At 43.5% G+C, this 23,965-nt stretch overlaps 1 protein-coding gene, 1 long non-coding RNA gene and 1 pseudogene across 5 annotated transcripts; 2 read left to right on the forward strand and 1 right to left on the reverse strand.

Annotated features, from left to right (window-relative positions):
* Positions 1-2,091: 2,091 nt before the first annotated feature.
* On the forward strand, positions 2,092-16,282 carry LOC147456185 (transducin family protein / WD-40 repeat family protein). Its single transcript, XM_086514734.1, has 12 exons — positions 2,092-2,486; positions 2,940-4,006; positions 4,093-4,269; positions 4,387-4,503; positions 4,592-4,696; positions 4,766-4,900; positions 5,133-5,188; positions 5,270-5,375; positions 14,830-14,946; positions 15,037-15,151; positions 15,325-15,455; positions 15,569-16,282. Exons 1-12 carry the CDS (start codon positions 2,174-2,176, stop codon positions 16,163-16,165), a joined length of 3,036 nt encoding a protein of 1,011 aa, XP_086370860.1. The 5' UTR covers positions 2,092-2,173; the 3' UTR covers positions 16,166-16,282.
* A 274-nt stretch (positions 16,283-16,556) lies between these two features.
* Positions 16,557-18,346, reverse strand: LOC147456186 (SKP1-like protein 1A pseudogene; annotated as a pseudogene).
* Positions 18,347-19,597: 1,251 nt separating this feature from the next.
* Positions 19,598-22,593, forward strand: LOC147456187 (uncharacterized). Of its 4 annotated transcripts, XR_015188437.1 has the most exons (3): positions 19,619-19,896; positions 20,009-20,063; positions 22,193-22,593. It is a non-coding gene; the product is annotated as an uncharacterized LOC147456187 (long non-coding RNA). The 4 variants fall into 4 exon arrangements; XR_015188438.1 differs by having other exon boundaries at positions 19,598-21,792; XR_015188439.1 differs by having other exon boundaries at positions 19,598-20,063; positions 21,662-22,593.
* The last annotated feature ends 1,372 nt before the right edge of the window (positions 22,594-23,965 follow it).

A 23,965-nucleotide genomic window follows, 5' to 3' on the forward strand; every position in this document is an offset into this window, starting at 1 on the left:
GAGAGAGAGAGAGAGAGAGAGAGAGAGAGAGAGAGAGAGAGAGAGAGAGAGAGAGGACACCTTTGGGCTTGGTAAGGACGTGTACCTTACCTCAGGAGCAATCAACTTGACTGCACATATAGTGACTGGTATGACCAAGGTCTTACAAGACTTTATTCCTCAAATCAGAATGTCTCATTGATGATTGTGATAGGATCTTGTCTAGATTGGAGGAAGCGAACCTCACATTGTAGGGATTTAGTGGATTGCCTACATTAAGTCCTTAAATCCTGAATTTAAGCATATTGGAGGTAAAGACAATGCAATGATAGATATGTTGTCTAGGGAAATGTATGCAGATGAAGAAGAGATGATAGATGACGGCGATAATGTAGGCTCAAAGTTCTATTCCACTTCTCAGGTCAAGGGTGATTATGTTTGTATGTCTAAAGCACTTGAGTCATTTTTGGAGGGGTTGTACGAAGGTGAATGGTTTCCATTGGACGCTACTTGAGCACATTGATACTTGTGGAAGCATCAAAAGAAAAGGAATGATACACCATAAAGGGTTAAATATGATAGGAAAACCCAAAGGGAGCTCTTTAAAGAGTTTTGTGATAGTTTTTGGCCTAGTCATCAAGGCATTTGGGCAACCTTTTTCAAATTAAGGGAGAAGTACTAATAAAAAGCTATGCATAAATATGTAACATAGTTTGTGAAAACTTGTGAGACATGTCAAATGTATTCAAACATCAAGTACCGTGATGAGTTGCATCCTACATATCCACTAGCTATGCACTACAAATTGGTTGTGAATTTAGTCACAATGCCTTTAGGACTCTAGAAAATGAGGCACTTGGTCCTTGCACGAGAGGACTTGACCAACCAGGTCGAAGGGCAAGCATCGAGAACAAAAAACACAAAGTTGTATGTAAATTCCTCCTTGATGATGTGACTTGTCGCTATGTCTGTGTAGGAAAGATAATTGCATATAGGGGTGAGCTGAATGCTAAAGAAGCAAGGAAATTCTTCTCCCACATTTGAACGAAGATTTCCCTTACTACTGCTTACAAACTAGAAGGTAATGGGAAGAGTGAATGAGGGCATCCTCCAATCATCAAAGCTTTGGCTAAAGCTTGTGAGGGAAAAGTTGGTGAGTGGCCAAGATTGTTTCCATATGCTTTATGGGCTAATTGCACAACACATAGCTTTGGAATTGGTTATATGCTTGCGGAGTTGATGTATGGTCAAAAGCCTGTCATGCCAATTGAAGAAGCCATTCCCACATGGAATGTGCTACCTTGGCAGGATGGGCTTAGCAAAGAAGGTATTCTTGCCTTATGCATAAGGCAACTAGAAAGGAGGCCAAAAGACATTGAGGTTGCAAAGTTGAGCTTGAAGAATGCAAGAATGGAGAACAAAAAATACTTTGATAAGACACACAAGCTTAGAAGAAAGGCAATTAAAGAGGGTGATTGGGTTTTGATGTATGATAGTAGTCTTGACAATCAATATACTATCATGCAAATTGCACAGTACGTGTGGGCGATGACCGTGGCGGTAAATCAACTCGGAATAGATCTTTGTACTCCATTAATAAATCTTTTAACTTAGTAACAACATTTGCTTCTTCGAGTGACAGAGAACTAGCCATAGTAATTGGAAGAGATAAGAGAGAAGCATGCAACATCGAGGAATTGTCATTCAAGACATTATCAACATTTAATAGAAAATGACATAGTGAGCAACACAAAAAGAGATTCCATTTCATATTGAGAAGAGCGACGGATCCATATGGTGGTTCTCCAAGGAGTCTGCGTTCCAAAATATTGAATATTAGTACGGCTGATCGCTTTCGGCGGCCTCTCTCTCTCTCCCTCTCTCCCTCTTTATCGCGTGCAAAGTGACTTGTTTTTGTTTTGGATTTTAGCTTTCAAGTCGTAGATTGCGACACGTGTAAAGGGCTCCCCCTTCCGCCATATTATGTTAGTAGATAGTAGATAGTATATTTTGAATGTGGAGTGGGCATTGATCTTGGCTCATTCTTCATTAATAAATTTGTAAGAGGAATTTGGAAGTGTGGAATGTGTAGTCTAACTCATGACGTCTTTAGTTTAGTCCAAATACTTCCCGCCATATTTCTCCATCGGCATCCTCGAAGCTTCGATCAACGGACTCCAGTACAGGAAGAGCGATGGCGAAGGGGCGTGGCTTTGGGCGTGGGGGCAGTAAGGGAGTGGTCATGTTGGAGGCAGAAGAAGGGGGTGCATCAGAACGAGGAGATGGCAATTGCTGCATTGCGTGGGATTGTGAGGGCGCCCACCTCATCTCCTCGAACTCGCACTCTACCCTATTCTTCCACTCTTGGCCTGCTTCTTCTTCTCCTGGCCCCCTCCGCCGCCTCGCCCATCATCGCTCTGCCATCACCGGTCTTGCTTTCTCCCCCTCTGGTAGCAGCCTCGCCTCCTGCTCCCTCGATCATTCTGTCAAACTCTTCTCATACCCTGGTAAGCTCCTCCTCTCCTCTCATCTTAGACCCAAGTTCATTTACTCTAGGCCTTAGTTCTGGTAAAGTAAATACCCTTCATTGTCCAACTTCCATGTCTACACATCGGCTTCATTGCATATGATCATGCATGTAAAAAGCAGATACGAAGGTCAGCAACTCTGGTCATTCCTGGTGTGATATCTGTGCGCCATTCTTAAGTGTTCACATGAGTTGTTTTTACGCAGATGTCCAATCCATTGTACTGTTTTGAGGGAGATGACATTTTACGATGTCTCAATCATAGCCTTACTACTTTTGATTTACCTCATTTTGGCTTTGTGTATCAGAAATCATTGCCCAGAGTTCTTGTCCACTGCTGGGTTAATGTGCACACTTGTCCCAGCTTTCTACATCGATGTGGTTGTTCTTTGCATGTACTTTGAAATTTGATGTTTTCCTGACAATTTTCCAGGTGGGGAGTTCCAGAGCAATGTCACCCGCTTTACCCTCCCCATCCGCTCTGTTGCCTTTAGTATCACTGGCTCTATGCTTGCTGCTGCTGGCGAAGATGATGGTATCAAGCTCATCAGCACCATTGATAGCTCAATTGTCCGTGTCTTCAAGGGTCACAATGCACCTGTTGTGAGTCTTTCTTTCGACCCCAACAATGAATATCTTGCCTCTGCCGGGAGCGATGGCACCATAATGTGCTGGTCCCTATCATCAGGCAAGCGAGTCCACACGTTATACCATGCAGCACCCAACACAGATCTTAACAGTTCGTGTAGGAACGAAGTAGCATGGCATCCCAAAGGGGACGTCCTCGCAGTTCCCGGCAGAAAGAACGGGGTTGATGTAGTCATGTATGATAGAGATACTGGTGAGAAGGTATTCAGCTTGAAAGGGGGACATTCAGCTACTGTTGGGTTCTTGGCATGGTCATTCAATGGAAAGTATATTGCCACATCGGCTGGTGACAATCAGGTCATACTATGGGATGTCGATAACAGGCAAGATATCGACTCTCAGAAATTTGAATCTCAGATATGTAGCTTGGCATGGAAACCCAACGGTAATGCCTTAGCCGTTATGGATGCAGATGGTAAGTTTGGGGTATGGGAGCCTATTGTGCCTGCTCACATGGCTCTTCCAAATGACACTTCCACACAACCTTCGGCAATTGATAGAGAAGAGCTCTTGCGCTTTAGCGATGATGACGATCTAGCAGTTAGTGAGGATGAGGATAAGACCTTAACCTCAGACAGAGAGCGAAGTGCCTCTCCAGATATATTCTCGAGGAGTCGCAAACAGAAGGATACTGAAGAATTTGGGAGTTTAAAAAAGTCCTCTGTTTCAAAGAAGAGCGACTCACAACCTCAAAACAAGCAAATGGCCTCCTCAGTGGCATCCCTCCCCACAATGCAGAAGGCTTTTCAACCAGGCTCAACACAACCAGACGGAGGCATACGCCATTTCCTCAACTACAATCTGGTCGGAAGTGTAACTAGTTGTCAGAATGAAGGACTCTCGCATGTAGAGGTGCGGAGAATGTTGCAAAAATGCAGTTTACTTTTCTTCAAAGGTTTTCACAAATCTTGTATCATGATTATTTCGTCCTTTTCCAGGTCGAGTTTCATGATACTGGAAGGGGATTTCGTGTGCCGGCTATGACTGATTATTTTGGATTCACCATGGCTGCAATGAATGAGACTGGAAGTGTCTTTGCATCACCTAGGAAAGGAGAAAAAAGCCCAAGCACAGTTCTCTATCGGCCTTTTAGTAGCTGGGCAAGCAACAGTGAGGTTGTGCAAAATATATGATTTTTCTTTCAGTTTCAATAGTCTGCATGCAGCTTGTTATGGTTACCTACATGTCGTGGTGATTAGTTTGACGGAATTGATGACCAATGCATGGTGTAGTGGTCAATGCGGCTTCCTGCCGAGGAGGAGGCTAGAGCTGTTGCTGTTGGTCTTGGCTGGGTAGCTGCAACTACCAGCCTCAATCATCTTCGTGTATACTCGGAAGCAGGCTTGCAGGTATTGTAAGAAAATGCATGGTGCTGTGACAGTTGGGACTTGAGAAACTTTATTAACTTCACTAATGTGGTTCTAGTGCTGCATGTAGATGGCTGTCCTATCTTTGCAAGGTCCTGTCGTCACCATGACCGGTCACCAAGAAGTTTTGGCAGTGGCCACTCATGCTGCCGTCCCTTTTCCATGTGGTCAGCAGGTACCACTATTCACAAGCATATGTTGCTTAACATGGACATGGGCTGCTCTAAGTTCTTGTTCTCTTCAGGTTATCCACTGCATGGTGCTCAACTTAGCTGCACATACAAAAGTCATAGAAGGATGGCTACCATTGAGTCCTGGTTCTCAACTTACTTGGCTGGGTTTTAGCGAGGCTGGGTTATTAAGCTTCTATGACTCTAAGGTATGTGCATCCTTTTCATAAGCAACAGAAAATTTGTGAGGTGCTCAGAGGAATTTTGTATGCATTCGTTTCTTGGTTGCAACGCTTTCCTGAATAATCTTGAAGAAGAAAGATTTTATACTCTGCATAACATTGGACTAAGAGGACTGCATAGTTAGATCCATACTGGCAAATGCTCATGGAAATCTTCCACATAAAGAGGGTACTGAGATGTTGGATGTGTTATTTGTAGGGGTTGCTTCGAGTTCATACCAGTCAATATGGTGGAAGTTGGCTACCAGTTTTCAGGTAATAATACTCCTCAATGTTTTGTGATATGCAGAATTATGATGTTGGAACCAGTGACAGAGCCCTATAGCTGTTCTGTAGTGCATCTAAGGAGGCCAAGAATGAAGACGAGAGTCTTTGGATGGTTGGTTTGACTGATACACAAGTAATGTGTGTCGCTTGCAAGTTTCCCGATAAGCAACCTCAGGTACTTCTGGCTTTGATTAGATAGTGGCCACACTTGCACATGGTAAATTGTGTGTGTGTGTGTGAGAGAGGGAAATGAAATGAAATGAAATGATATATTAACGTCTTCAAAAGGCCAAAATGACCTATGAGACCATCAGATACAAAGTGGTGAATCTAATACAATGTCTGAAGTACAAGTACAAAAAGTATTGAAAGAAAAAATAAATATGAAGAAATGAAGTGTGAAATGTGAAAATGTAGAATAGGCCCTCAATGACAATCTGGGTGTCGTGCTAGAATGCCTCTGATCCTCTGCTTAAGTCTTCATCGATGTAGTGTGCTCCTGTGTCTCGGTCGTTGTCATCTCGATCTCCCGAGCTCAATCGCCCTGTCAATGAGGGTGCCTTTGGTATGAATGCGGGTACAACCCTGTGCTGGTGGTTGGTCTCTTGGCTCCCTCGATCCAAAGAAATCTGTGATTTGTCTCTGCGACTGTCGTACTCCATGTCTCCCCAACAGACTGTCTCTATGTCGGTGTAGCTCAAGTAGATATAAGCCAAGGCATCTTTGGTCCTGATATCTCATGACTCTATCTAGGGGTCCAAAACCCTCCCTAAATAAGCAATGGAAGCGCCCTCGTATCTCATAATACACAGTGCAGTGGCATATGTAGTGTAGCTCTGTCTCTGGCTCTCTCCCGCATAGTTGACATATCCTAGACTCTGGTGGTATCCCTCTGAATCTACCCGTCTCAATCTCGAGCAGGTGTGAGGATGTGCGAATCTGACCAATAGCACATCGCAGACCATGAGATAAATGAGTGTCCATGTAGTTCGGACGAGTCACAAACCCATCCCCTGAAATTTGGAGAAGGTGCTCTTTGTAGAAAGCCATCTTCGTGCCCAACTCCTGTATCGGCTCTACCCATGTTCTCCTGGTGTCCAACTGTACAAGATCTTGACGAATGAGTCTAGTGATCTCCGTCCGTGTGACTGGCAGGGAGGGTGCGTCCAGGGACTACTGAAAGGGAGGCAATCTATCCATGCTGAAACCATGTCTCTGAAACCATGAGGTCATCTGTGCATACCAACATGATGCATCTCCCTGCATCGCTAACTGTCTAGAGGACTCAAGAGCCAGTCTAGTATATCTGCCTCTATGTGTATCCCATAGACTGTGTATAAAGGACACTGATCTGGTAAGAGCCTCAATCTCTATAGGAGGGGCGGCTACCTCCGCTCGAATAATCGCATGTGGTACAGAAGCCTTGGCTCTAATCATCCGGGATATCATAAATACCAAGGGTCTCTCCATGTTCCTCCAACTGTCATGATTCACAGATGGTCCCCAAACTTGGACCCCATAAAGCATAGCTGAAGCAACCAAAGTATCAAAGAGCCATAGTTTTGTTCGTGGTTCTTGAAACTGAACCTGCGAACACATCCTCTAGCCCTCCTAATGCCGCATAGGCTCTGGATAGTCTAGTCTCTGCTGCTCTCCTTAGGGTAAACCTCGGTCCTGTGAATACCACCCCCATATATGTATATTCATCTGTGTACTCCACAGTGACCTGGCCATAAGTGATTCGGCACTTTCGTGAGTCTGTTTGCAGATTGTGCATGTCTAGACACTTAGATTAGATGCATATCCTTTGGTTGCACACAGCATGATCATCATATTTCCATAAGCTCCCATCATGAGCATTTTTACAGTGCATAGACCTATTTTCCCTATTTTAATCAATTTTCACTTATTATTTTTAAGTGACTTTTGTTGGGAAATTGGGTAGGGCAAACTTACCAAGCAAGTATATAAGAAACCCTAGCGCTAGCACTTTCTGGCAGAAGCAGCAGCAAGAACAATAGTTCAACAGACACCTCATCAAGACCCCTCGGGGCAAGAGACATAGCGTTTTCAGCCAAAGGACCAAGCCTAGCGTTTTCTTCAAGTGCAGAACCAGCCCAGCATTTTGCATTTGCAGCAGCCTGGCGATAGCAGATCACCGATCAACCCTAGCTTTAGCAGAACAGCAGGATCAGCCTAGCGTTTTTGCAGCAGGACACACATCAGCCCTAGCGTTTTTGGAGCAGCATAGCAGCCCAACGTTTTGCAGTTCCATCGCGATAGAACCCAGAATAGCATCAGCGTTTTCAGTTTTCAGCATCAAGACTCCGCAGTAGAACCCCCGAACCTTGCAGATATCACCTTCCCGCAGCGGATCCTTGCCGCACAGTCAGATTAACGAGCATTTATAGTTTCAGCTCGGAAAACGCAGATTTCAACATCTGCGTTTTCAACGCGTCGTCGTCGCATCGTCGCCATCAACATCGTCACTGACATAGAGTCAGAATTCAGCAGATAAAGATTTGCAGATTTCAGCCATTAGCATTTTCAGATTTCAGCTCGCCGTCTCATTGTCGTCGACATCGTCGGCAAGTCCAAAGCATTGTAGAGTTTTGTGCAATCAATAGTAGACCGTTCTCGCCATAGAGAGTGGGGCCTTCGGAGGAGGGTTTGACAACATTATGGTGTCGTATTCTTCTCTCTCTCTCTCTCTGTCTCTCTCTCTCTCTCATGCACCTTCATTCACAGTGTCCACCGCTTTGTTTGTGTTCATTGCACTCTCTCACTAAAGGAACGGAAGGCTCTCCCTTCCATAAGTAAAAGGAACCCCACAGTTCGGAGCACTCATCTTGAGCAAAGTTCAACATTCACTTCCGTTGCACCTTACATCGGTATCAAAGCTTTGACAGTGTTCTGTATCACTCGAGGAAAGAACCACAAGAACCACAATTTTTTTTTTGCTTGTTGCAGTCGCACGTAACCCAAGACCTCTTGGGCGTGTCGATTCCTAATCGTGTTTTTGAAGAGTGACTGGAAACCCAAGAAAGAATGGTTTGTCCAGCATCCCCTTGTGCCTCTTTTCACTCATTGAGAGCGGACAGTGCACTTAGCGGCCGGCCAATCGACGTGAGGTGGAAAAAAGCAACCTTGGAATGAGCGCAAGGCCGCCAAGGGTTGCGCCCGCGGAAAAGAGAAGAGCTCGGGTAAAGAGAAGATCCTTCTCTAACACAGACTGCAAGCTAAAGAAGAACCTCAAGACCCTCAAGAACCTCAAGACTCTAGAACCCCAAGAACCCAAGACCCACAAGAACCCAAGTTCCTCGTGAACTTAAGAACCCACGACTTCAGTGTATGGTCATTACCCGAAGCGGAATGGATACTTCGCATGGAGGTGATGAGCATGGCAGTGGCGAAGAAGAATTTTCCCCACTAGGAGATTTTTTTGACCCTCCCCCTTCCCCATCTACGCCAAGGATGGCACCAAATCCTATGGAGGCTTAGGTCAAGTCGATGATGGACATGATGTTACAACAAGAAGCGAATTGCGTTGCCTTGGAGAGCGAGCGCGAAGCACGCAAAGAAAGAAAGGTAGCTATTGAGCGTGAGCGCGAGCAAGCGCGCTTGGCGCCCGAAGCACGAAAGGAAGTGGCGGAAGAAAGATAAGCGGCCTTGGTGGCAGAGCGAGAGGTACAGAGAAACCTACGCATGCAAGAATTGGTCCGACAGGTTCTCAGCTCGAAACTCAAGGCGGCCAAAGATGTTGGTAGTTCATCAAGTGGCGCAAGCCGAGATTCGGACTTCAACAACCCCGTCACAGAGAAGATCACGTTCAGTAAGTATGATGGTAAGATGGATGCTAAGATCGCGACAGAACCCAGAATAGCATCAACGTTTTCAATTTTCAACATCAAGACTCCGTAGTAGAACCCTCGAACCTCGCAGATCTCACCTTCCCGCAGCAGATCCTCGCCGCACGGTCAGATCAACGAGCATTTATAGTTTCAACCCGGATGACGCAGATTTCAGCGTATGCATTTTCAGCGCGTCGTCGCATCGTCGCCATCGACATAGAGTCAGAATTCAGTAGATAAAGATTAACAGATTTCAACCATTAGCATTTTCAGATTTCAGCCAGTCTCGTCGTCGTCCTCATCGTTGTCGACATCGTCGGCAAGTCCAAAGCATTGTAGAGTTTTGTGCAATCAATAGTAGACCGCTCTCGCCATAGAGAGTGGGGCCTTCGGAGGAGGGTTTGACAACATCTTGGTGTCGTATTCTTCTCTCTCTATCTCTCAGTCTCATGCATCTTCATTCACAGTGTTTACCACTTTGTTGTGTCCATTGCACTCTCTCGCTAAAGGAACGGAAGGCTCTCCCTTCCGTAAGTAAAGAACCCTTTGAGCACAGTTCGGAGCACTCACCTTAAGCAAAGTTCAACATTCACTTCCGTTGCACCTTACATAGAAAGTGGTCCAAAACGCTCTTTGAATAGATAGTGAAAGCTGCCTCGTATCTCATAGTATACTGGGCAGTGACATATGTAATGAAGCTCTGTCTCGGGCTCTGTCTGGCACACCTGACAAATCCTTGACTCAGTGGGTATTCCTCTAAATCTGCCTGTCTCGATCTCTAGCTGATGTGAAGATGTGCGCATCTCCCTCTCTGGGCCCCTCCTCAAGAGGTCCTCTCTATGTTTGCGTAGTTCCAATAAGTATAATTCAAGGCATCTCTGATCTTGATATCTCATGATTCTAGAAAGTGGTCCAAAACCCTCTCTGAATAGAGAGTGGAAGCGGCCTCGTATCTCATAGTATACTAGGTAGTGACATATGTAGTGTAACTCTGTCTCAGGCTCCATCGAACACAATTGACAGGTGATGGACTCGATTGGAACTCCTCTAAATCTACCTGTCTCGATCTCTAGTTGGTGTGAGGATATGCGTAACTGGCCAATAGCCCACCGTACTTCATGAGATAGATGAGTATCCATGTATCAGGGTATGATCACAAATTTATCCTCCGTAAGCATCAAGAAGATGCTCTCTATAGAAAGCCATCTTCGTACCCAACTCACGTGTAGGCTCTAAGGCTAATTGAGTGTATATATCTCTTGGGAGAGACCAAGTGCTATGTATAAAGGAGGCTGCTCGAGTGAGCGCCTCCACTACCAATGGGTTTGTTCGAGGTTCCTGGAACTAAACTTGCAAACACATCCTCTCCAGTCTTGTCACGATTGTGACTATGTTAACAATATTACATCTACTCCTAGTTGCAAATACGCAAAGTGCCATGCCAAAGAGAACCCCTACGCTTCCAAGGTCATGACCTTTCGCTCAAGAGACACGTCTCCTCGCCAAAAGCCACACTCCTTCGACGACTGTCACACCCCTTCGCTCTACGGGTGCGACTTTTTGCCCAATGGTTGCAGCTCTTCGCCGAAAGGATGTGTCTTTAGTCTAAAGTCACGGCTCTTCACCAGGAGACATGTCTTTTCATTTGTGTCTCTTCGTCTCCTATATAAGGAGCCCTTGTATCACACATTCGATCAATCAAACACAGAGTCTTCTAAGTCTTGTTTTTGAGTACAGTTCAAGTTTCGTCTTATTCATGAGTTTAAGTAATTGATGAAGGATTAGCAGCTAGAATCCTTACAGTGGTATCAGAGCAATTTTTTTTCTCGGGACTTGAAGGTTGTGAGCCTCTCAACCTCGCCGCTACACTCTACCCCCTTCCCGGAGTTGCATGGAAGCAAAAGAAAGATGGACTACACACAGAAACATATGAGGTAATTTGAAACCTTCTTTTATCAATACATAAATAACTCAAGAGAAGGCGATGTGTGTATGCGGCATACCTACTGCAATTCTCGACGTATGCCTCTTCATCAAGTGGTGTCTCTTCACGTCGATGGGTTGCACCTCTTGTCGATGAAGGGTCGCACCCCCTTGCAATTCCCGGCCCTTGCGTATGCCCCTTCGCCTCGCATACCCTTCCGCTTGGCGGCTATTCACCCATCGCTGCTTCTAAACGCTTGCAACCCTAAACTGCCTACGCTGACAGCCTTTGTAAATTAAAGTCCACGTTGGTGATTTCTCTACGTAGCTTATGCCTTTTTTAAAAGGCCAGCTACCAACCAACGCAAGGTTTTCTTTATTACCCACTAAGGGCGTCCATTGGCCGGCCAACTCACTTTATTAAACACTGTCATTTGAAAGCACCCTTTGCTAAATACCAGCCAACGATATCAACACAACCATGCAATGCAGGATAATTTTTTACGTCTCTCTCCCAAGCAAGCCATGTTGGCAAATCCGGCCCCTTGCACATCGTTTCCCGCTCGTGTGCTCCCCTTCGCCATGGCCGATGAACATCAATGGATTGCTTTCCTGTACATCTCGCACATAGATGAGATTCTCGATGTAGTCGTGCCAGCGTATCCTCTCCCGGCACCCGAAGTAATTATTATTTCCGATACTCTAGGGCCAGAACCAATCCCAGAGCCGAAACCCGTTCTAAACATAATTTCCGCTCCTGGAGTACCCGTCCCAGAACTTGTTCCTAGAACTTGCACCTGTTCGAGAGTTCCCTTTGAGGCATAACCATGCCGAATTTTCAGGACGGAGGTGGTCAATCTGACGAACGCCCTTACTCTTATCAAGGAGCAGATGGCCACACTTTCCACAAGCCTTGCATCACTACACACTTGCTTGGATGAGATGCAGACGCAAAATACTTCTTGGAGTCGTCCTGCGACTTTTCGGCCAACTAATGGTGCTTCTCCACCACCTTCTTCCGAAGCTTCAGTGGACGAACCAAACGAACCAGATCCAATTGAAGAGGTAGACAATCGCGAACTTCAATTACTCTATAAATTTGTAATGCTGCACGGAAGAAGAAGCTTGATGTTAAACTGTCGGAACCGTGCAATGGTCGCTGCGACAAGCGTGTGCTGGATCAATGGCTATTCAAAATGGAGGTTTACTTATCAAACACAGACTTAGTCGAAAGTGCAAAAGTTGCACTCGCTAGTTCTCTGCTCAAGGACACAACGTTTCTTTGGTGGCAATGACGGGTTGCTATGGTAAATACACACCTTCTTGGGATAAATTATGGCGTGCTATTCGCAAGGCGTTCGAACCTGCCAATGCGGATTTTCATGCCCGATCCTCTCTTCGCTGCCTGAGCCAAACAGGTTTCTTGGTCGTATATATCAGAGAGTTCCAAAGGCTAACTCTAGAGATAGAGACCCTTAGTCCCTCTGATAAACTTCACAGTTTTATCGACGGACTCAAACCCAACCTGAACGACGATGTGCACAAATACAACCCTATCACCATGGATGCTACAATTGCCTATGTGGAGTGTCTTGGCGATAATTGGCGCCCTACACTGAATTTTCTTCTTGGTGATAGATCTTCAAATAGGGTTCGCTATTCACAGCGTGATCGCTTTGGTCAATTTCGTCTAATTTGCTCTCCTCAAGGAAAATACTCGGCCATTGAAGACCACCCCGAGATAGGTATATGCATCTGTATACTCCACAATCTCTTGACCAATGTAAAGGTGGGAGCTGACCTCCTGACCCATTATGCCTTGGTGTTAAACACCATTACCTTGGTCTTACCAAGGTTCACTGATGAACCGCTATCCTGGGCAAACACATCCAATGCATCCAAATGACGTTGCATCCCCTCTGGAGAGTCCGAAATCAGCACAATATCATAAGCGTATAACAACAACGGAATCTATGTCCCTGCTAGTTAAGCACCTTTGTCTCCCTCTCGCTCTACATAGTCTGAAAACTCATCCATATACATCCCAAAGAGAGTCGGAGATAGGGGATATCCTTGCTTCACCCCAATAGTGGAATGAACCATGTTAGACATGCCCTGAGCAGTACGTATCCGTCCCACACTTGTCATGATCCCCCATATCAGCTCTATGGTGTCACGTGCACATCTAACCCTATGTGTACGTGGACAAGCTACTTCATGACATGGGTTCAATTCAGTTCAGCTAAGCTAGCTTAGAAAGTGTTCTGGCACTTTTGTGAGTCCGTTCGCAGACCGTGCATGTCCAGGCACTTAGAGTAGATGCGTATTCTTTGGTTGCACACAACATGACCATCAGATTTCAGTCAGAGCCCATCAAGAGCATTTTTACAGTGCATATACCTATTTTCCCTATTTTAGCCATTTTTCACTTATTATTTTTAATTGACTTTTGTTGGGAAACTGGGTAGGGCAATTTGACAAGCAGATATATAAGAAATCCTAGCGCTAGCACTTTCTGGCAGAAGAGGCAGCAGGAACCAGCATTCAACGGGCACCTTCTCAGCAAGACCCCCCGAGGTAGGAGACATAGCGTTATTCAGCCCAGCGTTTTGTAGTTGCAACAGCCTGGCAACAACAGAACACATCAGATCCACTAGCGCGTTTCCAGCAGTTCACAGATCAGCCCTAGCGTTTTTGCATCAGGCAGTCAACCTAGCGTTTTGCAGATTCTCCGCGACGGAACCAGCAGTTAGACCAGCGTTTTCAGTTTTCAGCATCAAGACATTGTAGTAGATGTCCCAAACCTCGCAGATCTCACCTTCCCGCAGCAGATCCTCGTCGCACGGTCAGATCCACCGAAGTTTGCAGATTCAGCTTGGAAAACGTAGATTTCAGCATCTGCGTTTTCAGCGTGTCGTCGGCATCGACATAGAGTCAGAATTCAACAGATACAAGATTTGCAGATTTCAGCCCTTAGTGTTTTCAGATTTCAGCCCTCGTTGTCGTCCTCATCGTCGTCGACATCGTCGGCAAGTCCATAGCATTGTAGAGATTTGTGCAATCAATAGTAGACCACTCTTGCCATAGAGAGTGGGGCCTTCTGAGGAGGGTTTGACAACATTCGGTTGTCGTATTCTTCTCTCTCTATCTCTCAGTCTCAGTACCTTCATTCACAATGTTTATCGACTTTGTTTGTGATCATTTGCACTCTCTCACTAAAGGAACGGAAGGCTCTCCCTTCCGTAAGTTAAAGGAACCCTTGAGCACAGTTCATAGCACTCATCTTGAGCAAAGTTCAACATTCACTTCCGTTGCACCTTACATATGGGCACACCCATGTCGTGTAGGCTGCGCATAAGTCTGGCTCTCAGCACTGTGTCAAAAGCTTTCCAAAAATCCACAAAGCTACAATAGATCCTCTTGCCATGGTATCTACCCTCCTCAATAATACCTCTGAGTGTCAGAATCTGGTCAAGGGTGGAGAAACCTCTCCTGAACCCTACCTGCCCTGATGCCCCTATGCCTTCCCATCTACTTAACTTAGTGATACAGTGCCAATGGTCATCCCGTGAGGCCAGGCATGCACGAGGTCACCTTGAGGAGGTGAAGCCGGATGGTATTTGACGCTCGGTCTTATAGGTGTAGGCCTACGTTCTTGGATGCTAGATACCCATCCCCACAGTGCCATTGACTAGGTCTCCTCGCCTATGTTGGGGACATAGCAACAAGCCTACATTGTGCAGGGCAATCAGTTGACAGCCTCTGATGACATTCATCAGACTAGAAGTAGTAAGTTGCTGGTGTGATATCAAAATCTTTATTGCCTTATTGTCCACTCTAATCTAGTGATTGCAGGTGTCGCCAAAACCTGTTCTTAGCATTTTCAACCTGTCTTTGCCGCTGGTGCACTCGGACTTGGGAGCCGAAGATTTGGAAAATGAATTTCTTCTAAAGAGCTGGCAACTTGCACAGGTTTGCAGACTGCAGGTTGACAATAATCTGGTCAAGTATGGTCAAAATAGTTAGACTGGTAATATCATATTGCATTTCCATGGAATGCAGATCACAGATGAAGCGGTTCGTGTGAATGATGAAGACGAGCATGAAGAAGAGATCTTGAAGTTGGAGGCAACTCTTGATCGATGCATACTGCGACTTATTGCTGCAGCTTGTAAAGGTAAATTATGGCACATGCATTACATTTGCTTTCCTTAGAAATGTGGGTTCAGGTTTACATGTGTATTGACTATGTACATCCATGGTGGCAGTACACATAGGATGTCATCTTTCAACACCATGCTCATGTGTGCTATTTCTCTTCATGGCAAACATCTGAAACTTCTGATGCAGGGGACAAGCTCATGAAAGCTGTGGAGCTTACAAAGAAGCTCTCACTGGACAAGTCTTGGAAAGGTGCCATTAAACTTGTGAGTGCCATGAAGCTACCGGCTCTTGCAGAACGATTAAGTACAATGTATGAGGTAAGGACTACCCAAATTTTAATTATGGACGCATCTCATGCAAATAGGATATTGTGGTTCTTAGGATTTTTGGTGAATAAGATATGTTGGGGGCTATGGAATGTCGGTTTCAGGAAAAGATAACACATGAAGCATCTCAAGAGCAAGAGTTGGTTGTGCAGTCAGCGTTGACTGGCCAGGTACGGAACACAGCCATTGATGCAAGTCTGAATACAGAGGGTTTTCGACCATCAGCCACAATGAAGCATGGGCCGGCTCCGGATGTTCAGAGAATTAAGAGCTCTTTGTCAAATGGTCATGTATTATCCCACAAGCAAAAGGTACCTTCTATAGGGGAGAGATGTGAAGAGGCTTCAAAGAGCTCTTTGTCAAATGATCATGTGTTACCACAAAAGCAAAGGGTACCTTCTACAGAAAAGAGAGGTGAGGGGCCTACAAAAAGCTCTACTACAGGCACTTTTGCAGAAGACAATGGTACACATTTAGAGGATAAGGCGACTCTCAATGTAGCTCAAGAAGAGGAACCGTTCCAGCGATCTAGCAATCCTTTTGCCAAATCTGCCAGCAACCCATTTGCCAAACCCCCTGTTGCAACAGATTCCCACACCGGAGGAGTGTCTCTCCTTGAGTCCCTCAAGAGAATGAGGGATACAGAGCTTGATCTCAAAGGAAAAGTAGCTAGGTCCAACAAAGCTGTAAGGCATTCTTGATGGACACTCTTCCCTCCCCTTGGGCTCGGAAACATGAGCTGGTTTACCAGCTTGAAGAGATGTATATATTTTGTACACCTTGAGCATCAAAGGGAAAAGAGTATAGGTTCTCTCTCTCTCTCTCTCGCGTGTGTGTTCTTGCAAAAATAAGAAGAGGAAATGGAAGCACATGCATCACCCAACTGAGGTCTCAATGTCATTCTGGTACATTCACTTTGTATACACACCAATTGTGAAGTTCGAAGCCATTTGACTTCATGAGCTATTCACTAGGCCCCTTTTAAGTGTGAAATTTGCACTTAATAGTGATTCTTTCTTCGTCTTTTGATGATTATAGACTTAATTTCTTTCTTAGATGGTTGATCTGGAGATATGGAGGTTTTAGTCTTTGGGTGATTTTGAGCTCCCTCAAGGCGTCCCCTCATGACGACTTCGACCCTACAGAGAAGGGAGCCAATTTCAAACTTCCCGACAAGAACTACCCCTACAAGAGGAGCAACAATCACTAGCCTGCCAGGATTGACAACCCCTAAATAATTTTAAAGATGTATGTCGCATACTAGAAGATCTACAAAGTTGATGTTGTGGAAGTGTCTAGTGTGGGACCATGTGAGTGGTGCCATAGAAGGTCCCATCATAGGTGATGGTAGTGAAAAAGAGGGCGTTGTTGGAGGTGATGGTTTTACAAAGAGGGTGAGCTCGAAGGGACACTTCCTGCTCCAACAATTGAAACTTTGCCTGTTTACAGGTTTTCTGCTAACACTGGATGGGGCACTTGCTATCTAATAAGATTTCTTAAAGCAAAGATTTTTGGCATTGCTGAAATACATGAAATGGGAGGTACCAGAGATTTACTCCTCATGGCTGCTATTCCACATCATATATATGACTCTTATATACCTCAACAGAGTATCAATGACATACATTTTTTTCCACATTCTACACGCTCTTTAACTAGGCCATGGTGAAAAATCTCCCCCCCCCTTCCCAAAAGAAAAGAAAAGGCTCAATAGTAGATCACAAGAGCAATTTCAGCTCGTTACAATAGAGGACCTTTGTGACACCCTTGTATTTTTTCTTTTTTACCTCTGGAGTCTATATAGTCTCTCTCTCTCTCTCTCTCTCTCTCTCTCTCTCTCTCTCTCTCAACACTTCCAAGTGAAAGGTAGTGAACGCATATATCTACATCCACACGCTTTGTTTACATATCCTAAATTGTATTGTCTGGGAAGCAAATGTTCCATATACTAATTGACGGCCACAGTAATTCATCCATGACTTATTCTTCCATGTCTTTTGTCATTGCAAAAATTGAAGTAAGACTTGGCGATCATTCGGTAATGACTATGTAATTAGGTAATGGCTGCATAATTTAGAAAACACAATATGAAGCCATCCTACCTGTTGCAATGAGATGGAAATGTCACTGCTGAAAAGCCCATTGATTCTCTTGCCTTACCTCGGCCTCCTCCTTAGGGGTGAAGTCATTTACAATGTTGAAACGGGCTCTGATGGCCTCCCCTGTCATGCACTCTTGGATTATGTCTGCAATAGCCTGACACGCGAGTTCCAGAAGGCTTGGAATGTTGAGATAGCTGGCAGCCTGAACGAGATCGCAGAGGTCAGATAAATCTTGGTCCTTGAGAAAGGCTGCATTCCAATGCCTTGGCAAGGCCTCCTCAGAGGGAGCCCCCGTTGCCGACGATGATGGTGCCATTGTTGATGGCTGTGGCGTGACTTGATGATGCTGGCCGTGGTTGTACCGCTCATATCTATTCTGGGCGGCGTTCACTGATGAGGACATCGCCGAGCTGGTCGAGGATGACAATGACAATGACAATGCCAACGCAGACGACGGCACCGCAGTTTGACAACGGTCGTGGTGATAATAACAGAAGTCCAAGACCTTGGCAAGCACCTGGGAGGAGATATTGGGGAGCGGAATGGACCTGTCTTCGGCCATGAAGCGCTCCAGTGGCATGTCCTTGATGGTTTGCGACAGTATCGCCACCTCCAGCTCCACCCTAAAGAGCTTGTCATCAGAAGACGCGAGCTTCACCAGTTTTATCGGCATCATCTCCTCCCCCTCCTTCTCCTGATCCACCTTTTCTCGTTGAGCAGACATCTCGTTGCAAAATCTCTGGAAGTTGAATGACATTCGGGTAGAATATGCTTTATTAAAGCTCTGTTGGAAAATCAAACGCTTGCATGGTCGGAGACAACTGTCTAAGAGGGGTAGTGGGGTTGGCATATTTTTACTAATACTCGGTCGTACTCCATCGCCAAGGCAAGTGTCGGGTTTTTCGTATTCCCACTGCAGTGTATTGAAAAGGTAGGAGTTAAGCGAAGTGCCAGTACATCTCCCCTTCTGCAACCTCATTCCGAATTGTTTGTGCTCAAAGCCAACCAGCCAGTAGGTCTTTAATATCTGCAAGAACTTGGCGTTGGGTGCGACCAGGGGGTTAGTAGGAATAGAGTAAATATTTTGCTATTTCTTTGGGAACCCCACTACCCCTCGGTGCGATCCAGCTCTAAAACGATTGGACGCCCGTAAAATCTGGGATGGACAAAGCTTGCCTCGGCCTCAAGACTTGAGCCAGAGATCCCAAAACTAGCTAGTCTTGTTGGCTCTGGCTGCTTGCAGGTAGTGATATAAGAGTGGTGCCTATGAAATTTTGTATACATCTTTTAGGCCTCCTTTAAGGCTTTTTTAGGCTTAGTAATAAAATTAGCTTCTCTCTCTCTCTCTCTCTCTCTCGATTTCCAACAATACATTATCTCAAAGTTTTTTTCGTCATTAGTATCGGGTAAAAGAAAAAAAACCCTAGTATGACTTGGCACTATTAAAACCTAAGAAACCTCTTAGAACCAATACTGTTTTGAGGTAACCTAGCTAGTCGATACATGACTATATTAACAAGGTGAAGACTCCACGATGGCCTCAAGAAGACATCATTTTTTCCTCTAATAAATGATTATTAGAACACATTTGACATATTAATGGACCTTGTGTTCATGAAAAATGTGTCTCAGCTTAATATTGTGCCGTTCTCAATTTCAAAAATGCCAATTGAGAGTAAGGGGCAAAGGAGAAATTTTGGTCCAAGATAGTGAAAAATAATATAAAAATTGAAAAAATAACTCTAATTTTTATTTTTTTAAAAATAAATTAAAAAAAAGAAGTTTTATATGTCTGAAAAGATGATATTTCTTGAACACTTTAATGGAGAAAGATTAGAGAGAGAAAGAGAGAGAGAGAGCATGTGTACACACACATGCTCATTTTCATAATGAAAATATTAAAATGAATATAATAAGGTATGAAATAATTTGAAATGTCACATAAAAAAGTTAATATAAGAGTGACCATTCGATGGTGAAAGAATTGCACTTTTTCTCTACCACTTTCCCTATGGCCTTCTTGGCCAAAAACGGAAGGAGGAACCAAACTCATTCCTGATGTGAAAGCCTTTATGGCCACTGGGCTGAAAGCCACCTCAGATTAAAGAGACCTGAAGTTGACATTAAAAACTACATGTACTAAATGAAAGCATTGATATCCTACGCGGTACGTGTATGAGATAGGAATTTCTCCCTGTCCACGACCCTGTGTTGAAACCAATACCTTGGGAAGAGAGGCTATGGCCAAAGAGGAGGGCTCGCAGATGAAGAGCACTGCTCCGGTGGCACGCGGAAAGTAAGGAAGGGGCAGAGCCAACACTATGAAACAGGTGAGCTAACCCTGGCTCACTTAGTTTCCTTACATTATAGCTTCTGGTTTTTTGGAAGAAGTAAGGATCACCTTCTGCTAAGTCACATTCCTTCCATCTGTATTTTGTGGAGTGATTAAACACATCTACTACAAATGGCTACTGGGAATTCTGCTGGAACTTCTGAGGTACCGATTAATTTCTGTTAATGCTTTCTTTTACCTGTCTCTGAGTTCTCGGAAATAAGAATAGAACAAAGCTACCAATGAAATAAGACTACTTGCTTGAGGACGGTGAATTAACCGATTTCTCCTCGATATAGCATGAAAGTTTTTCCATGGGCTCTATACCCTCTTGGGAGGAGGCAATAGCCCCTGACTACTGGCTCTGTTTAAGGCAACTTGAAACTTACTAACTCTAAGGTTCATAACATAAAGGGTTCTGAGTTTGTAACAGAATCTGGCTTGCCTCCAAATATGATTTTATAAATAAGACAAGTGGTATGCTGTTGGAATTATAAACGCAATATTGGGCAACTAGGGGTAGGATAAAGTGACCAGATATTGGAAAATAGGAATATTTTCTCAAATTCAGATACCTACTGAGCATTTTGTGTCCAAAAACCAGATTCTCACTGAAGGATGGAATGGAAATAGGTACATTTCCATCCACGGCTGAATAATTTCCAGAAATTTTTGGTAGGAATACTTACTTCAAGACCTCTTTGCGAAAAACTGCTAGTTTTATCTCCATCTTCTCTAAATACTCCGACCTCTGAGAAACCAGAACATGAAGGTAGACCTTTAGGTTCAGATACTTATTTTCTAAAAAAACTGGCTGAGAACACCTAATCCGCGGTACTTCTGATTTACGAACTGTTTTGCTATGTCATTGGCTAAGTATAATAAAACTCTTTATTTTAGACTGATTGGAGAAAACACTAAGCTTTGCTCACAAACTCATATTTTTTTGCTGGGTATGATGAGATATGTAGACCTAAGATGCTTGCTTTTGCTCCAGATCACCATGAGTTGGCAAAACTTAGGCGAATAAAAAATGGCTACTTTGAATAAGCTATCCCAAGAAGCCTTGATTAAGCAAAACAAGGCTAGATCCGTTGGTTACTACTCTTTTAAGGCAGAAATCGACACCCAGCTTCTTGTTTTGACTCTGGAGAAGGAGTTGGTTGACACTGTCATAAGCATAATTAGGCACTAAACACTAAAGGGGTAGCCTGATTAAGTTAGCAAGATCTGGAAAAAGGAGAATGTATGAAAATTATGGAGCAAGAACTGCTCATGGTATAGGTCTTTCACATACTTACATCTGTAGCATATAGTGTCTAACAGACTATGACAACAAAAAAAATTGAGAAGGGAAAAGTATGAGAGTTTTTTTTGAATAAAACTGCAGGAAGTAGGTACATCTACCTAATGGGCATTTGAATTTGCCTTGGCCCAGATCAACACATGGGCATAGTTTTTGAGTAACAACCTAAGTTTTACAGATAGCCTCTTTTCTTCCAAAAGAAAGGCAAATTGCTTGTTTTGGTTTCTTCTGTATATACAAAACATAATGATCTTTTGTGCTCTCCTATCTCTGTATGGTTACAGCTCCTCGGGAAAGACAATATGTTCTTCTAAGTTATAAAGTTACTTTCTGAAAACTGATCAATATTACCTAGCCTGCCAGTATTATTTCTCTCACTTTTTTCAGCTGCATAATTTAATCTTCTGAGAAAAGTAGCTGTAAAACCTGCTGACTTTAACTGTTTTTTTTTTTGCAGAGATTTGCTAATTCCCCTTTAAATTTATGCTCTCCTATCTCTATATGGTTACAGCTCCTCAGGGAAGACAATATGTTCTTCTAGGATCAGTGATTTTCAAACAACTACCTAGCTGCTACTGCACTAATATAGTACTATTTCTCTCACTTTTCTGAGAAGGGTAGCTGTAAAACCTGCTGACTCTAACAGATTTTTGCAAAAAATAGCTAATTCCCCTTTAAAAAAAAAAGGTTTGGCAGGAAGGTTTCTGTAAAACACAAATGTTATTTTTGGTACAAAAAAAAAGCCAGTTGGATGGACTGAAATCGGCTAAAAATCAGACTTGGGTTTCTAATAAGTTCTTTTTGGAAAAAATGCTACTGGTTTTTTACAACCACTCAATTAGAAAAGTTTTCTTAGTTTGCACCTTCTAAAGTGCTATCTTCTTCTAGTATAAACTAGGGTGACATGGATGACAACTAGAGTCACCCCAATTACTTGCAATGTTGTTTGGAAACTAATATTTTGATGGTTTTTTGACTGTGGAGTCAGGTAAGGGTGCTCTCTCTCTGGCTTATCTGGAAGAAGAATACGCTGTCATTTTTGACTGTGGAGTCAGGTAAGGGTGCTCTCGCTTATCTGGAAGAAGAATACGCTGTCATTTTTCACTTGTTCTTAACAGGACCATGGAAACACTATCTGCTGGCCTATTTTACTGAATAGATGTATTTATTAGTGTGAATGACTAATGATATGTCTATTGTTATTAGAAACTATGGTATGTGGTTCTTGTCTTTCCTTGAAAATCTCACGCGCTATTGTAGCCTATGTAATTAAATCTCTCTCTCTCTCTCTCTCTCTCGCTCGCTCGTTTGCGTTGCCATTCAAAGCAGTCAATATCTCTCTCTCTCTCTCTCTCTCTCTCTCTCTCTCTCTCTCTCTCTCTATAACAATAGGCAATGCCTTCGTCTGTGTGTTAGTGTCATGGTGATCTAGATATACTTGTTGACACAGAGTTCGGTCTGTTGATATCGATTGATCCCATTCGTATGGACTTCCCTAACCAACACATTTTTCAGCTTGTAAATGGAAAGAGTTTGTTTTAGAACTCATGTATTGATATTGACCAGTGGCCAAATGTGGAGCGACTAATGGTATTCCCACTCATTGAAACAACTTTAATCCATACCTGCTGATCATAACATCTTTTGTATCAACAATCATACGTGTGAAACTTTGCGACATATGCACAATCTCTTCCTTTCAATCACGAAAGCTCATAAGCTGCACAAAGAAGCCACGATCCATGGCACATGAAGCACTTCCTACAAGTTCTTGTGGGTGATGCCCTTTTAAAGAGCTAGGATTTCTATCAAACTTAATCCCTCTTGCTCTGGTCTTCGCATTCAACAATCATTATGGTCACTACAAGTACATCAATTGCATCTAACCTTGCAATCATCATGCTCCTTTTGAGTTCTTCGATTACCTTCCTTGTGGCTTCAATCCCTTCCTCTCAGTCATGGTCTTTTTATCTTTCCACTACAACACGTCGCGTGAATACCGATGCCTATATTGATGAAAATAAACAGTTCGTAAAATCAATGGCGTCGGTATATATGTCTCTATAAGGGTCAGTATTGTGGTGTTGGCATATGCGTCGATATAGTTGGCATCGATATATGCGCATAAAGTTATCGACATCTATATTGACGTATATATAGATGTATATGTTGACGTTGATATAAACGCATATATTGGCGTAAAAACTTGCAATTATTTTTTGAGCCAAGGGATGGCAGCTAGTGTTGCATGTATTGCAACATCAAAACCAACCCTATGTGCTCAAAGGAAAGAGTGCAAAAACACCCGCATTGCACTTTTATTTTGTCTGAAAATTGAGGAGTACATTACCATAACAAGATTTTTGGAACTATCACCACGATGAGATTCACAAAACATAACCATAACAATACTCGCAAACCATAACTATCATAAAAATCACTAACCATAAGTATAATTATAATAAGACTCGCTAACCATTACCATCATAAAAATCACAAACCATAACCATAACCAAATTTATAAACCATAACCTTAAGCGGTTTAAAACCATAATCATAACCAAATTCTCAAACCATAACCATAACTTTAAATAGTTTTCAAAACCATTACCATCACCAAATTTTTGAACCATAATCATAACCTTGAACGGATTCCATAACCAAATTCTCAAACTATAACCATAACCTTAAGCGGATTCCAAAACCATAACTATAACCAAATTTGTAAACCATAATCATAACCATAACCATAACTTCAAGC

Source organism: Adiantum capillus-veneris, chromosome 6 (assembly GCF_014529385.1).
Source record: "Adiantum capillus-veneris isolate H3 chromosome 6, ASM1452938v2, whole genome shotgun sequence".
NCBI lineage: Eukaryota > Viridiplantae > Streptophyta > Polypodiopsida > Polypodiales > Pteridaceae > Adiantum > Adiantum capillus-veneris.